This window comes from Pelophylax lessonae, assembly GCF_965119305.1.
Source record: "Pelophylax lessonae genome assembly, chromosome: 8".
Lineage (NCBI taxonomy): Eukaryota > Metazoa > Chordata > Amphibia > Anura > Ranidae > Pelophylax > Pelophylax lessonae.
This window is the reverse complement of record NC_138775.1, coordinates 149,633,410-149,649,925: the sequence shown is the minus strand read 5'-3', so window position 1 is coordinate 149,649,925 and position 16,516 is coordinate 149,633,410. Positions and strand designations below refer to the sequence as shown.

At 44.6% G+C, this 16,516-nt stretch overlaps 1 protein-coding gene across 1 annotated transcript in view; it reads left to right on the top strand.

The window, feature by feature from the left end:
* The window catches only part of HMCN1 (hemicentin 1), a 452,754-nt gene that overhangs the window by 169,480 nt on the left and 266,758 nt on the right, over positions 1-16,516 (top strand). The window contains exon 41 of the mRNA XM_082265585.1: positions 4,530-4,705. Coding sequence (XP_082121711.1) covers positions 4,530-4,705 — 176 coding nt within the window. The remainder of the gene's footprint in view (positions 1-4,529; positions 4,706-16,516) is intronic.

The window sequence follows — 16,516 nt, the reverse complement described above, 5'->3', positions numbered from 1 at the left end:
AAAGATGTTATAAATAATAATCCAAGTAACAATCAAAAATAACTTATGTATGGTTTGGTAACTATAATGAATGTAGTACTTCCACCAATTTAATTTTAATTATTATTTTTATTAATCTTGTATTTCATAGTGATGTTTAAAAAAAATCTATAATATTTTTACTAAAGATCTGGGTAAAATTCCTGGACAAGTCTACCATACTGTATTCATCTATGTATCTAGATTGTTAGCTCTCGCGAGCATGGCCCCCGATCACTCTTGTACTAAATTGTAGTGTAATTGTTCTGTCTACCTTTATTTTGTAAAGTGCTGCACAAAATGTTGGCACTTTATACACTGCTCAACAAAAATTAAAGGAACGCTTTGAAATAAAAGTATAGCATCAAGCCAAGTAAACTCCTGGGATATTGATCTGGTCAGTTAAGTAGCAGAGGGGGTTGTTAATCAGTTTCAGATGCTTTGGTATTAATGAAATCAACAACAGTTGCAGTAGATGGGCAACAATGAGACGACCTCCAAAACAGGAATAGTTTTACAGGTGGAGGCCACTAACATTTTTTTCTCTACTCATCTTTTCTGACGTTTTTAAACTCATTTTGAATTTGGCTAGAGTCAGTGTCACTACTGGTAGCATAACGCAATACCTGGACCCTATAGAGGTTGCACAGGCAGTCCAACTCCTCCAGGATGGCACATTAATACGTGACATTGCCAGAAGGGTTGCTGTATCTCCTAGCACAGTCTCAAGAGCAGTGAGGAGATTCCAGGAGACAGGTAGTCACTCTAGGAGAGCTGGACAGGGCTGTAGAAGGTCCTTAACCCATCAGCAGGACCAGTATCTGCTCCTTTGTGCAAGGAGGAACAGGATGAGCATTGCCAGAGGCCTACAAAATTACCTCCAGCAGGCCCCTGGTGTGAATGTCTCTGACAAAACAATCAGAAATAGACTTCATGAGGGTGGCCTGAGGGCCGACGTCCTCTAGTGGGCCCTGTGTTGACTGCCCAACACCATGGAGCTTGACTGGCATTTGCCATTGAACACCAGAATAGGCAGATGTGGGAGGAAATACCCCAGGACACCATTCATGGTCTCATTAGTAAGGATGATCGAACTTTTGAAAAGTTCGGTTCGGCCAGAACATCCGAACTTCCTGAAAGTTCGGCCCGGATTTCAGAACCCCATTGAAATCAATGGGACCCGAACTTCGGTAATCAAAAAACACAATTTTGAAGCCCCAAAACCCAATAAATGCCCCTAAAAAGTGCCTAGGGTTCTGGGTCATGCCCCATTAACTATTAATCACACAAAAAAAGTTCTTAAAAATTGTCATTTTTGATAAAAAGCCAATTATTGAAAAGAAAAAAGAGATTTTTTGATTTTTACTTTGGATTTAGTATCTGGGGGGTCTAAAAGGTGTGCATGTGAAGTTGCAGCTCTGTAGCATGTCCAGAACCATAAAAAAAAGATAATTTTTCAGTAGAACAGGGATGTGGGTCGGGACCCTCCTTTAACTTTAACACCTATATGATCTTTTTTTCTGGTTCTGGACATGCTACAGAGCTGAAACTTCACAGGTACACCTGTGTATATAAATATATAGATGTGTGTATATACACCACTATACACAAGTTCAGATGTTTTGCCTGCCTCAAAAGAACCCCAAAAAATGCCAAAAAAACGCTAGCGTCAAAAAAAATGCCCAGGTGTGTTTTTGCTGGCATTTTTTGGGGGTTTTTGGAGGCAGGCAAAACATCAGAACTTGTGCACAGTACCACTATACACATGTTCAGATGTTTTTCCTGACTGCAAAGATCCAAAAAAAATGCCTTCTATTAAACCGGCAAGGTGTTACAGCAGCGAAGCCAACCCCCTGTCAGAAAGTTTTCTGATACAAACGATCTTTTTTTTAATGGTTCTGGACATGCTACAGAGCTGAAACTTCACATGTACACTTTTTAGACCCCCCAGATCTGAAATCCAAAGTAAAAATCAAAAAATCTCTTTTTTTTTTTATTTTTTCAATAATTGGCTTTTTTATCAAAAATGAAAATTTTCAAGAACTTTTTTTGTGTGATTTTGTGTCTGGGGGGTCTAAAAGGTGTACATGTGAAGTTTCAGCTCTGTAGCATGTCCAGAACCATAAAAAAAAAAAAAAGGATTGTTTGTATTAGAAAACTTTCTGACAGGGGGTTGGCTCCGCTCCTGTAACACCTTGCCCGTTTCAAAGCAGGCATTTTTTTGGGTTCTTTGCAGTCAGGAAAAACATCTGAACTTGTGTATAGTGGTACTGTGCACAAGTTCAGATGTTTTGCCTGCCTCCAAAACCCCCCAAAAAATGCCAGCAAAAACAAACCTGGGCATTTTTTTTTGATGCTAGCGTTTTTTTGGCATTTTTTTGGGTTCTTTTGAGGCAGGCAAAACATCTGAACATGTGTATAGGGGGTATATATAGACATATATGTCTGAATATATACCCCTAGACATATATAGGTGTGATAGTAGCAGAAATATATTACTGTAAATGATTTCATTAGCGCAAGCATTTATTTCTGCTACTATCACACCTATATATGTCTAGGGGTATATATTCAGACATATACCCCCTATACACATGTTCAGATGTCATGTCTGACATCAAACATGTCCTCAAAAAAGCACTGGCAGTGGCAGCCCCTGCAGCATAAAAAATGCTTGGCTGGTGAGAAGCCATATGCCTGTCCCGAAGCTATTCAGAGAAATGATCATTTTCGTTTTGTCACCCTGCCATAGCAGTCACTGCCAGTTAACCCTACACTACACTACGGTCCCCTGACACTTAACACTTTCCCTACAGAAACTAAATTTTTGAAGCTAACTAAAGTGTAAAGGAGCACTCTAACTACACTAGATATCCCTTTCCTCACACTAATAAATGCTAAATGACACTTTTAAAGTAAAATTAACAGAACTGCTTCCACTCTCTTCCATGTCCAGTATAACAATGCTAGGAATATGGCGGGGGGCGATCTTATATACTGGGGGGCGTATTCACTAATGATTGGTCTAGGGACCCCCTAGTCACTCCAATCACATTCCTAGCATTCTCCTGCCCCCTCAATTGGCTTTTGCTAATGGTTCTGGTCCAATCACGGGCTTTTAAAGCCCATTTCCTGAAGCATTGCATTTTGAGCGGTTCTGGTTGCCGAATTCCGAACTTTTTGGGCAAAAAGTTCTAAATTCGGCCGAACCTCGAACACCCAATGTTCGGGCCGAACCGATGGTGGACCCGAACTGTTCGATCATTCCTACTCATTAGGAGCATGCCCGGACATCGTCAGGCAGGTATACAAGCACAAGGGGGCCATACAAAATACTGAGTACCATTTTGAGTTACTGCAATGAAATTTCAGCAAAATGGACTAGCCTGCTGCATCATTTTTTCACTTTGATTTTCAGAGTGTCTTTGAATTCAGCCCTCTGTAGGTTGATAATTTTTATTTCCATCAAACGATGTGACATCATTTCATTCCTAACACATTACCCAGTCCATATCAGTTTAAATATCCAGCATGCTATTTTTCCCCATTGAGATCTGAAGTGTTTTCAAACTGTTCCTTTCATTTTTTGAGCAGTGTATAAATTCTGTATAAAAATGATAATATATACTGTATGTCTATATACAGTATCTAAGTGTTGGGGTTTTTTGACACTTGCAATAACTATATAGCATCTTTATACCTCTGAACATCAAATACTGAACTCCAGAGATATACTGTAAATTTAAAAGATATTCTGTTTCTTGAGTAATAACAGAAGTTGAAGAGACTAAGCCCCGGTTCACACTTGTGCGTGTGCGGGGTTCGCATGTAATGTCGGAGCGCACTGCTCTGACATTACATGCGATCGGCTGTGCGATGCGAGTTTAGCCATACACTTTGTATTGCTAAATTCGCACCGCAGCCGCACCAAACACGCACAGGGAACCTTTTTGGCAGCCGCATCAGGATCGGATCGCACAGCGGTTCACACTTGTGCGATCCGATCCTGTGCGAACTGCACGATCGCACTGCGATATGCGATCAAACTGGGGGTGTCGTTAACATTACATTGACACCCCCAGCTTATCGCATATGGCAGTGTGAACTACCGGGGGTGCGTGTGCGATGCGGGAACAGGCTGCGGATTCGCAGCCTTCCCGCATCGCATAAATGTGAACCGAGGCTGAGATAATACAGAGTGTCCAAACATACATTATATCATATTTCTTTAAAATGTATTTATAACAAAAACATATTTTGAACATCTGTTTTTTGTTTTTGCTGTCTCTGTATTTACATTCCCCATCAATTTTTTTGTTCCGGTGATAATGGTCATTAGGACAAATATAGAGAGGGTAATAAAAACCTGACTGATATTCTAAGGGCTCACTACTCTATCCCAAACTAAAAAAAAAGATTTACCTATAGATGCACTATAAGTTAAATAAATTATACATGTATGTGTATGTGTTGGAAATCAATGTAACACATGTTTTTTCTGTTGAACACAGTACCACCAAACATAATGGGAGAACAGCAAAATATAACAATCTTAATGGGTCAAACACTTTCACTAAAGTGTGAAAGCAATGCAATACCGCCTCCTGTGCTCATGTGGTTTAAAGACTGGAGACCATTGGTAAACAGACCAGGGCTTAGTATTTCTGAGGGTGGACATGTTTTGGAGGTAAGTTAATGTCCACGGATGTTAATTTTTTATTTATTTTCTATTTCTATCACACATTACATCAGCTCAGTTCTACAACTTGAGAGTTATCAAATTTCTACTTGGTGAAGGATCTCAAGTGCCAGCTATTGGGATTTTGCCTTTCTAGGTCCCTGAGGACATGTTAGTACACTATACAGAAATCCTAATGAAGAATATTCCCTATTGAGGTTTGTTTTAAAAAAGAAAGTATTTAAATATAGGCAAAGATGATTTTTAGGCTAGGTTCACACCTGTGCGGGTGGTGCCGCTTTGGGACCCCTACAAATTCCCAAACCTGCAACCACCCACACAGTGAAACGTGGGAACTATGGAGGGATGCCATTAATCCTAATGGCATGCTGCCTTTACTAGAAATCGCTCCTGCACTGGGAATCTCGCTGTACTCAGGGTTCCTGGGCTGGCTTCAATTTCCAAAGTAGTGTAAAGACTTATTTCCTGCATTTCACGGGACATGAATGGGCTGTCTTACCGGAGCAAAGCCTAGTGGACTACTGATCTGGAAAACAAATATGACAGCAAAGCATTGGCAATGAAAAGCCTCAAAGTGGTCTAAATGTAGAGGGTAAAAATTGAAATCTTAAACACCAAATGGAATTACTATTCTTCCTTGATTTGGTTTGAAGATTTCACAATCTTCCATTTTTGAATTTCTTTCTGAATACCTATGCATAACCAGAATTCACATAGCTGTTTAACTAAGGTTAAACCCCTCAAAGTTGTTTAAGAAATTAAGCAGAAATGAACAGATGTGTTGCTGTTTTTATAAATTTTGACTTTGCTAAAGCATTTCCCTCATATGCGTTATATGCAAATTAGGGTCTGAGGCTGAAAATGTAATTGGACAGAGATATAATCATTTCGTATAAATACAAGAATGGAGTTTATAGATTAACCACTTAAGCCACGGAGGATTTGGCTGCTCAAAGACCAGAGCCTATTTTGTGATTCGGCACTGCGTGACTTTAAGGCTCCGTTCACATGTGAGCGTATGGATCGCGGGCAGAACCGCCGCGGTTCTGCCCGCGATCCGGAGATTTATTGCAAATCGCGGGTCGCCTAGCGATGCCCGTTGATTTGCAATAGCCCCCCAAACGCCGAGCGATGTTGCCGCGATTTCCGCCTGCCGAATCGCGGCAACATCGCGCAAACAAAATCGCGGGACGCAATACGCTCCAAAGAAGTACAAGAGCTTGACTGTGATAATACACTGCTGTGTTCACATGTGCTATTATTGAGTGATTTTAAAATGTATACACTTTTTTCTATTCCACTATTCAATATACACCCTTTTGGGTTAAAAAAATTAAATTGTGGCATAGTCTGTACTAATCTATTTAAAAATGACAAACTTAAAGGGGAATTTTCTATTTTTTTTCCCTTCATAGCCTGCAGCAGAGCTGACTGATATAAGACACTGCTGTGTTCACATGTGCTATTGAAAAATCACCAATTTTATATCATATTTTCTACATGTACGTGTGAGATAGATACACCTTTTTTCTATTCCGCTATTCAATCTACACCCTTGGGGTAAAAACAATTAAATTGCGGGATAGTCTGTATCGGTACGTGTGAGATACACCTTTCCAATTTTTGGGGCGCATCTCATACCGCTGAGGATTGCAGGGTGCTTCAGTTTGCCTCCTGCCTGTTCCGAACTCCTCCTACTCCTCACCCTGCCTTTGGGGTACAAAAAATAGTAATCGGGGCCTAGTCTGGGTCTGTACAGGTGAGATACATACACCTTTTGATATCATATTTTCTATTCCGCTATTCAATCTACACCCTTGGGGTAAAAACAATTAAATTGCGGGATAGTCTGTATTGGTATGTGTGAGATACACCTTTCCAATTTTTGGGGCGCATCTCATACCGCCGAGGATTGCAGGGTGCTTCAGTTTGCCTCCTGCCTGTTCCGAACTCCTCCTACTCCTCATCCTGCCTTTGGGGTACAAAAAATAGTAATCGGGGCCTAGTCTAGGTCTGTACGTGTGAGATACATACACCTTTTGATATCATATTTTCTATTCCGCTATTCAATCTACACCCTTGGGGTAAAAACAATTAAATTGCAGGATAGTCTGTATCGGTACGTGTGAGATACACCTTTCCAATTTTTGGGGCGCATCTCATACCACCGAGGATTGCAGGGTGCTTCAGTTTGCCTCCTGCCTGTTCCGAACTCCTCCTACTCCTCATCCTGCTTTTGGGGTACAAAAAATAGTAATCGGGGCCTAGTCTGGGTCTGTACAGGTGAGATACATACACCTTTTGATATCATATTTTCTATTCCGCTATTCAATCTACACCCTTGGGGTAAAAACAATTAAATTGCGGGATAGTCTGTATCGGTATGTGTGAGATACACCTTTCCAATTTTTGGGGCGCATCTCATACCGCCGAGGATTGCAGGGTGCTTCAGTTTGCCTCCTGCCTGTTCCGAACTCCTCCTACTCCTCATCCTGCCTTTGGGGTACAAAAAATAGTAATTGGGGCCTAGTCTAGGTCTGTACGTGTGAGATACATACACCTTTTGATATCATATTTTCTATTCCGCTATTCAATCTACACCCTTGGGGTAAAAACAATTAAATTGCGGGATAGTCTGTATCGGTATGTGTGAGATACACCTTTCCAATTTTTGGGGCGCATCTCATACCGCCGAGGATTGCAGGGTGCTTCAGTTTGCTTCCTGCCTGTTCCGAACTCCTCCTACTCCTCATCCTGCTTTTGGGGTACAAAAAATAGTAATCGGGGCCTAGTCTGGGTCTGTACAGGTGAGATACATACACCTTTTGATATCATATTTTCTATTCCGCTATTCAATCTACACCCTTGGGGTAAAAACAATTAAATTGCGGGATAGTCTGTATCGGTACGTGTGAGATACACCTTTCCAATTTTTGGGGCGCATCTCATACCGCCGAGGATTGCAGGGTGCTTCAGTTTGCCTCCTGCCTGTTCCGAACTCCTCCTACTCCTCATCCTGCTTTTGGGGTACAAAAAATAGTAATCGGGGCCTAGTCTGGGTCTGTACAGGTGAGATACATACACCTTTTGATATCATATTTTCTATTCCGCTATTCAATCTACACCCTTGGGGTAAAAACAATTAAATTGCGGGATAGTCTGTATCGGTACGTGTGAGATACACCTTTCCAATTTTTGGGGCGCATCTCATACCGCCGAGGATTGCAGGGTGCTTCAGTTTGCCTCCTGCCTGTTCCGAACTCCTCCTACTTCTCATCCTGCCTTTGGGGTACAAAAAATAGTAATCGGGGCCTAGTCTGGGTCTGTACGTGTGAGATAGATAAACCTTTTGATATCATATTTTCTATTCCGCTATTCAATCTACACCCTTGTGGTAAAAACAATTAAATTGCGGGATAGTCTGTATCGGTACGTGTGAGATACACCTTCCAAATTTTTGGGGCGCATCTTCCACCGCTGAGGATTGCAGGGTGCTTCAGTTTGCCTGCTGTTCGGACCTCCACCTACTCCTCATCCTCATCCTGCCTTTAGGGTACAAAAAATTGTAATTGGGGCCTAGTCTGTGTTTGTACGTGTGAGATACACTGTTTTATAAAATTTTTCCTATTCCGCTATTCAATATACACCCTTTTGGAGTGTAAAAAATTAAATTACGGCATAGTCTGTATCGGTACATGTGAGATACACCTTTTCAAATTTGTTTGGAGCATCTCCTTCCACCGCCGAGGATTGCAGGGCGCTTCAGTTTGCCTCCTGTTCCGAACTCCTCCTACTCCTCTTCCTCATCCTCATCCTGCCTTTAGGGTACAAAAAATTGTAATCGGGGCCTAGTCTGTGTTTGTACGTGTGAGATACACCATTTTATCAAATTTTTCCTATTCCGCTATTCAATATACACCCTTTTGGAGTGTAAAAAATTAAATTACGGCATAGTCTGTATCGGTACGTGTGAGATACACCTTTTAAATTTGTTTGGCGCATCTCCTTCCACCGCCAAGGATTGCAGGGCGCTTCAGTTTGCCTCCTGTTCCGAACTCCTCCTACTCCTCTTCCTCATCCTCCCTTTAGGGTACAAAAAAATTGTAATCGGGGCCTAGTCTGTGTTTGTACGTGTGAGATACACCGTTTTATATCCTTTTTTATATTCCACTATTCAATATACACCCTTTTGGGGTGAAAAAAATTAAATTTGTGTCATACTTTGCATATTTGACTGTGAGATACACCTGTTGTATTTGTATACTGTTTTTCTATTCCGCTATTTAATAAACACCCTTTTGGGGTAAAAAAAATTAAATTGCGGCATAGTTTGCATATTTGACTGTGAGATACACCCGTGCGATACTGTTGCTGTTTTGTTCCGCTATTCAATAAACACCTTTCTAGGGCAAGATCATAAATTACAGAAATATGAGGAGACCGTCAAATAGGGGCCGTGGCCTGGGTCGTGGTGCTGCTGGTAGAGCTCCTGTTGAAAGGAGAGGACATGGTCGATCTGTACCAGGTCGATCTGTGCCAAGTGAAACACCTTCCTCAAGTGTCAGTAGGCGACAGAACCTGCAGCAGTATTTGGTAGGGCATCATGCGCCTCTAGAAGTGATGAGGCCAGAACAAGTAGAGGCGATAGTAGATTGGTTTGCTGCTGACAGTGCCTCCAGTTCCTTCACATTGTCTCCCACCCAGTCTACTTCAGAAAGGTCAGAGTTGGCACCTGCAGCCAATGTCCAACCGTCTTTCACCTCACCCCCTTGCAAATCAGGCAAGCAGTCTGAGCCCCAAGTCATGCAGCAGTCTCTTCTTCTTTTTGATGACTCTGTCAGCAGGGTTTCCCAGGGCCATCCACCTAGCCCTGCCCCAGAAGTGGAAGAGATTGAGTGCAGCGATGCCCAACCACTTATTTCTCAAGATGAGTACATGCAAGGACCATCGCAGCACGTCTCCGACACGTTGACGTACTATCCACGTTCCTGCACGAGGCTGGCTTGGCGCCAACCTCGGCTCGGCAAGCTGCCAGCAGCCGCTGGGGCTTCCCCCTTTGGATCAGTGAGCGTGACGCTGGGAGCTTTTTCTTATGCACGCTTGGATGGAACGTTCTTATCTTTTTACTTTTTCCTTGGATCATTGCCTTTTTTACCATTCCTTCCCAATTCTCTCCGGCCCCATTTGACCTTGGAAGTCACTCACCTCTACTTGGTAAACATACTTTGTCTCTGGTACCTTTTCTCTTTCCCATATCCACAATTTACTTTTGGCTAGAATGGTCTTCTTTACCACATAATCCTACCCCATTTATCTCTTCCTATCTCCTTCGTCTTGACTTTTTCCCTTGTCACTTACTGGTTTGCTCTTACTCTCTCCATGGTCATTTCCACTGGCCAAACTCTCATCACAACTCTACTTGTACTCCCATCAGTATACAGCATGTATCTTTATGGGGCACCTCTTGTCTATATGTTTCATTTGTTTTTTTCTTTTTCTTTCGGCTTTGGGAGATATCCAAACTTTTTTCCACTTCTACTTTTTTTCTACCCATTTTTGTAATTATCTCACCATCTTGTCAATATACTCCATTACAACATATCTATTTCCAAATTTACTCTTAGAAACCATACGGAATGGATCAGTGAGATAACGACTTCTCTCCCAGCCAACATGATTCCTTTATTCTACTCTAACGGTTCACCTCCATGCGTGCCTAGCATTGCTCCCTCAGCTCCCGGGGGAGACGGTACAGGGGTTCGTCCACGGCAAGCTACCAGAGGCAACAGCTTCAAAATTCCATTTCATTGTAAGCCATTTTCCACACTTACTTTTTTGCCCTAGTTAGGTTTTACCATATACATTGTTACACTCATTATATTTCCTTTTCCATAGTTAATCAATTGCACCAGCTCCTGAGGAAGTGTTACACACACGAAACGCGTAGAGCATTTATGATGCAATTCTGTGGATAATGTATTTATCTTGCCATACAATGTTTCTTGTTCTTACAATCATTTTTTAATATTAATCTGACATGTCAATGTGTATCTCCCAACATGTTTGGGTCATTGAATTATATGTATGATATTTACTGTTTTTACGCTGTTACCATCTATGTATATCAATAAATTCATCCACATGAGAATATATACACACATTATTTTGTCTGTATTTATGGTCATGACCACACGCCTCATTCAAAGTCCCAAATTCCCCCCCCACTTTTATTTCTCAAGATGAGTACATGAAAGGACCATCGCAGCACGTCTCCGATGATGACGAAACGCAGGTGCCAACTGCTGCGGCACTCAGAATTGTGGAGACCGACAAGGAGGGCAGGGGTGAAGACTGGGTGGAAGATGATGTGGAGGATGATGAGGTCCTCGACCCCACATGGAATGAAGGTCATGCAGGTGACCTGAGTAGTTTGGAGGAAGAGGCGGTGGTCGCACAGAGCCACCAGCACAGCAGAAGAGGGAGCAGGGTGCAGAAGCGGAGCAGCCATGCCCTAGACACTATGCCTGCTACTGCCCAACGCAGTAAGGGAACGAGCGCACCAAAGCCAGCTCAAAGGAGTTCTCTAGCGTGGAAGTTCTTCAGAAAATGTGCTGATGACAGGACACGAGTGGTTTGCACCCTGTGCAATCAGAGCCTGAAGCGAGGCATAAACCTTCTCAACCTGAGCACAACCTGCATGATCAGGCATCTAAGTGCAAAGCACGAGCTGCAGTGGAGTAGACACCTTCAAAACCAAGAAAGGTCTCTGGCTCCTCCTGCTTCCTCTTCTGCTGCAGTCTCGGCCTCTCCATCCACCTCTGTAGTGATACCGGCACCTGCCACCCCGCAAACAGAGGATCTGTCAGCAACACCACCACCTGGGTCACCAACCATCTCCACAATGTCCCGTGGAAGCGTTCAGATTTCCATCTCCCAAACACTTCAGAGGAAGAGAAAGTACCCCCCTACCCACCCGCGATCCCTGGCCCTCAATGCCAGCATTTCAAAATTCTTGGCCTTTGAAATGCTGTCATTCCGTCTGGTGGAGACGCACAGTTTTAAATGCCTTATGTCGGTGGCTGTCCCACATTACGTCGTGCCCAGCCGCCACTACTTTTCCAGGCAAGCCATCCCTTCCCTGCACAACCAAGTGGGGGGAAAAAATCAGGTGTGCACTGCGCAACGCCATCTGTGCCAAGGTCCACCTAACTACCGATACGTGGACCAGTAAGCACGGTCAGGGGCGTTATATCTCCCTAACGGCACACTGGGTAAATGCAGTGGCGGATGGGCCTGAGGCAGATAGCAATTTGGCGCATGTCCTTCCACAACCGAGGATTGCAGGGCGCTTCAGTTTGCCTCCTGTTCCTAACTCCTCCTACTCTGCTTCCTCATCCTCTACCGCCTCCTCATCCGGTCAGCGTAACACCTTCACCACCAACTTCAGCACAGCCAGGGGTAAACGACAGCAGGCAGTTTTCAATCTTGCCTGTTTGGGGGAAAAACCACACACCGCGCAGGAGTTGTGGAGGAGCATGGAACAGCAGACAAATGAGTGGTTGCTGCCAGCGAGCCTCAAGCCCGACCTGGTGGTGTGCGATAACGGGCGAAATCTCATAGCAGCTCTGGGCCTAGCCGGTTTGACGCACATCCCTTGCCTGGCGCATGTGCTAAATTTAGTGGTGCAGAGGTTCCTTAAAAATTACCCCAATATGTCAGAGCTGCTGCAGAAAGTGCGGGCCGTCTGTGCGCACTTTCGGCGTTCTCACCCTGCTGCTGCTTGCCTGTCAGCGCTGCAGCGTAACTTCGGCCTTCCCGCTCACCGCCTCACATGTGATGTGCCCACAAGGTGGAACTCCACCTTGCACATGCTGGAAAGACTGTGCGAGCAGCAGCAGGCCATAGTTGAGTTTCAGCTGCAGCACGCACGCGTGAGTCGCTCTGCGGAACAGCACCACTTCACCACCAATAACTGGGCCTCCATGCGAGACCTGTGTGCCTTGTTGCGCTGTTTTGAGTACTCCACCAACATGGCCAGTGCCGATGACGCCGTTGTCAGCTTAACTATCCCACTTCTATGCCTCCTTCAAAAAACAATTCGGGCAATGATGGAAGAGGATGTGGCACAGGATGAGGAGGAGGAGGAGGAGGAGGATGAAGAGGTAACATTTCCAAGGCTTTCAGGGCAGTCATTCGCAAGTGGCTCCGAGGGTGGGTTCCTGCACCCACAAACGCCAGGGACACAATTGTCCAGCAGGGGCACAGTTCTGGAGGATGAGGAGGATGAGGAGGAGGAGATGGAACCATGTTCACAGCAGGGTGGCACCCAGGCCAGCTCATGGCCATCACTGGTGCGTGGTTGGGGGGATACAGAGGACACAGACGATACACCTCCCACAGAGGACAGCCTTTAGTTGCCTCTGGGCAGCCTGGCACACATGAGCGATTACATGCTGCAGTGTCTCCACAACGACCGCCGAGTTGCCCACATTCTAACTTGTGCTGATTACTGGGTGGCCACGCTGCTGGATCCCCGTTACAAGGACAACGTACCGTCCTTAATTCACTCACTGGAGCGCGATCGCAAGATGCGCGAGTACAAGCGCACGCTGGTAGACGCGATGCTGCTGGCATTCCCACCTGACAGCGGGGCCACAGTGGAAGCACAAGGCCAAGGCAGAGGAGGAGGAGGAGGAAGAGGTCGCCAACGCAACCAGGGCACCACCAGCACCTCAGAAGGCAGGGTTAGCATGGCCAAAATGTGGAAAAGCTTTGTCAGCACGCCACAACAAACAGCAGCACCAGCAGCTCATATGGAACGTCTTAGCAGGAGGCAGCATTTCACCAACATGGTGGAGCAGTATATGTGCACACGCCTACATGTAGTGAATGACGGGTCTGCCCCCTTCAACTTCTGGGTCTCCAAATTGGGCACATGGCCTGAGCTTGCCCTTTACGCCTTGGAGGTGCTGGCGTGCCCTGCAGCCAGTGTATTGTGTATTATCTGAACGTGTATTTAGCACGGCTGGGGGCGTTATCACAGACAAGCGCAGCCGACTGTCCAGAGACAATGTGGACAAGCTCACGTTCATTAAAATGAACCAGGCATGGATCCCACAGGACTTTCCTGTACCTTGTGCAGAATAGCAATGGATACCGACCTTACCCAGCCATTGTTCTATTTTTGATCTTTCTCACTCTTTTGGGGTGTACCCTCATTTAAAATGACTGAAAAAAAAGCAGTGTTGGCTACCTCGTCCTCCTCCACCGCCGCTTCCACCTACACTGCCCATAGGTGTGCGCAGCCTATTGCATTAGGGTGTGCACCCAAAAGTTTAAATACACATGCATGTGTTTGCCTACATGTATATGGCCCCGGTACACTACTCTCCCTGCTGGCAAAGTGAAATAGAAGTGTGTGGCACTTCTCTTATGGCAGAGCAGGTCCGAGGGAGATCTTTCCCATCTCCTCACTGGCAAACAGAGCGATAATGCTAATGTGCCCTAGGTGATTAGGGTGTGCCCAGGCACACCCGGCACACCCTGTGCGCACGCCTATGACACCGCCACATCCACCACCACCTCAACCTCCCTCCTACTCCATATGGACCTCGTCCTTCACAGATGAAGAACATTGTTTTATTTTTCTGGGTTTTTTTTGTTGTTTTAAGTTATTTCCCTATCCAGATTTGTTTGCAGAGCACTTGCCATGCTCTTAACTACGTTTTGCTGCCATTTGCAGCACTCTAGCCCTTTCCATTGGTGTTTTAGAGGCATTTTAGTGCCTGAAAGTTCGGGTCCCCATTGACTTCAATGGGGTTCAGTGTCCGGGTAAAGTTCGGAAAAAGTCCGGGACACGGACCCGGACTTTTTTTCAAGTTCGGCCGGACCCCCCGAACATGGACATCAGGTGTCCGCTCAACTCTAGTTAGGACCAGTGTCACTACTGGTAGCATGAGGCAATACCTGGCCCCTATAGAGGTTGCACAGGCAGTCCAACTCAACACATCAATACGTGCCATTGCCAGAAGGTTTGCTGTGTCTCCCAACACAGTCTCAAGAGCAGTGAGGAGATTCCAGGAGACAGGCAGTTACTCTTGGAGAGCTGAACAGGACCGTTGTTACCGAGAAGCTATGAGATTTCATTTACCTCAGACAATATTCGGGTTAAATGAGAGTTCTTTGACCATGAGTAAAAGCTTCAAAACAGCAATATTAGTTTTATTGGTGTATACCCTGGAAGCCTAAATTAATTTACAACAATCTATCTATAGTACATACAAAAATGGAAAATATTCCTAGTTTACAAACACAGCACTACCGACACAAAGAGGACAAGCAATGTATACCTTTTAAGTGCAGGAGATAAAAGTTCATAGTTACCCTTCCCATGGGAGTTTCATAATGCAAGAGGGCTTCCTCTCCTTCCCACCTTCACTAATATAGATCTATATTGCATAGACTTGTATAGGGCTATTCTGATTGGTTCAGCTATCCTGCCCTGTTCCTCCCACTGGGCGTATCTCGTTCAGGATTGGACAACTTCCTCCTCGCCTAGCTTAGCATAATTCAGCCCCTTGCTAACCCCTCCTCTCTGCTGGAGGGAGAATTTAATTATACCTGTTGGTTTGCTCTGAAATTGAAAATTAAGATATGCAAGGTTCATCTCCGGGCAACATTGTCCAACCCTCAACAGATAGTCCATCTTCATTGCATATCTTAATGAGAGTTCTTTGATATGGAGGATGAATTAAGGGCGGATATGACCTGGTCTATTCACCTTATTGCTTTGGCCTCAGGATGTCTGGCTCATATGAATTTAATTAAAGAGTGATACTATTTGGCATATCAGCAGGCCACCTCCCGGGTAGAAAAACAGCTCGTCCTTCAAACAGACTTATCGTTTTATGTGTTTAAATGTAAATAGCAGGCTGGCATTTCTAACAGACTTGTTAAATTGGATTCATACTACTGCGTCTGGGTTACACAACTTACAACTCTACCATTATATTGCAAATATGAGTTTGAAATCAAAAATTTGTACATTTATTTTCATCTATCTATTTACAATTACTAATGGAGATTTCTACATAACTTCTCATCAGGCAACCCAGTAATGGAGATTACACATAAACTCATAAGGCAACACCGTATAAGGATACACCAGTATCTGCTCCTTTGTGCAAGGAGGAACAGGATGAGCACTGCCAGGGCCTCACAAAATGCAGGCAAATGGTGTGAATGTCTCTGACCAAACAATCAGAAACAGACTTCATAAGGGTGCCCTGAGGGCCCGATGTCCTCTAGTGGGCCCTGTGCTCACTGCCTGTTACCGTGGAGATCGACTGGTGTTTGCCATTAAACACTAGAATTGGCAGGTCCGTCTCTGGCTCCATGGGCTTTTCACAGATGAGAGCAGGTTCACTCTGAGCACATGTGGCAGACATAAAAGGGTCTGGAGAAGTCATGGGGAATGTTAAGCTTCCTGTAACATTGTTCACCATAACCGGTTTGGTGGTGGGTCAGTTATGGTCTGGGGAGGCATATTCATGGAGGGATGCACAGACCTTTACAGGCTAGACAATGGTCCCCACGCTCACCTGGCCTAAATCCAAAAGAACACCTCTGGGATATTATGTTTCGGTCCGTCTGACGTTGCCAGGTTGCACCTCAGTCTGTTCAGGAGCTCAGTGATGCCCTGGTCCAGATCTGGGAGTAAATACACCAGGACACCATACATCATCTTATTAGGAGCATGCCCTGACATTGTCAGGCATGCATGGAAGCACGACGGGGCCA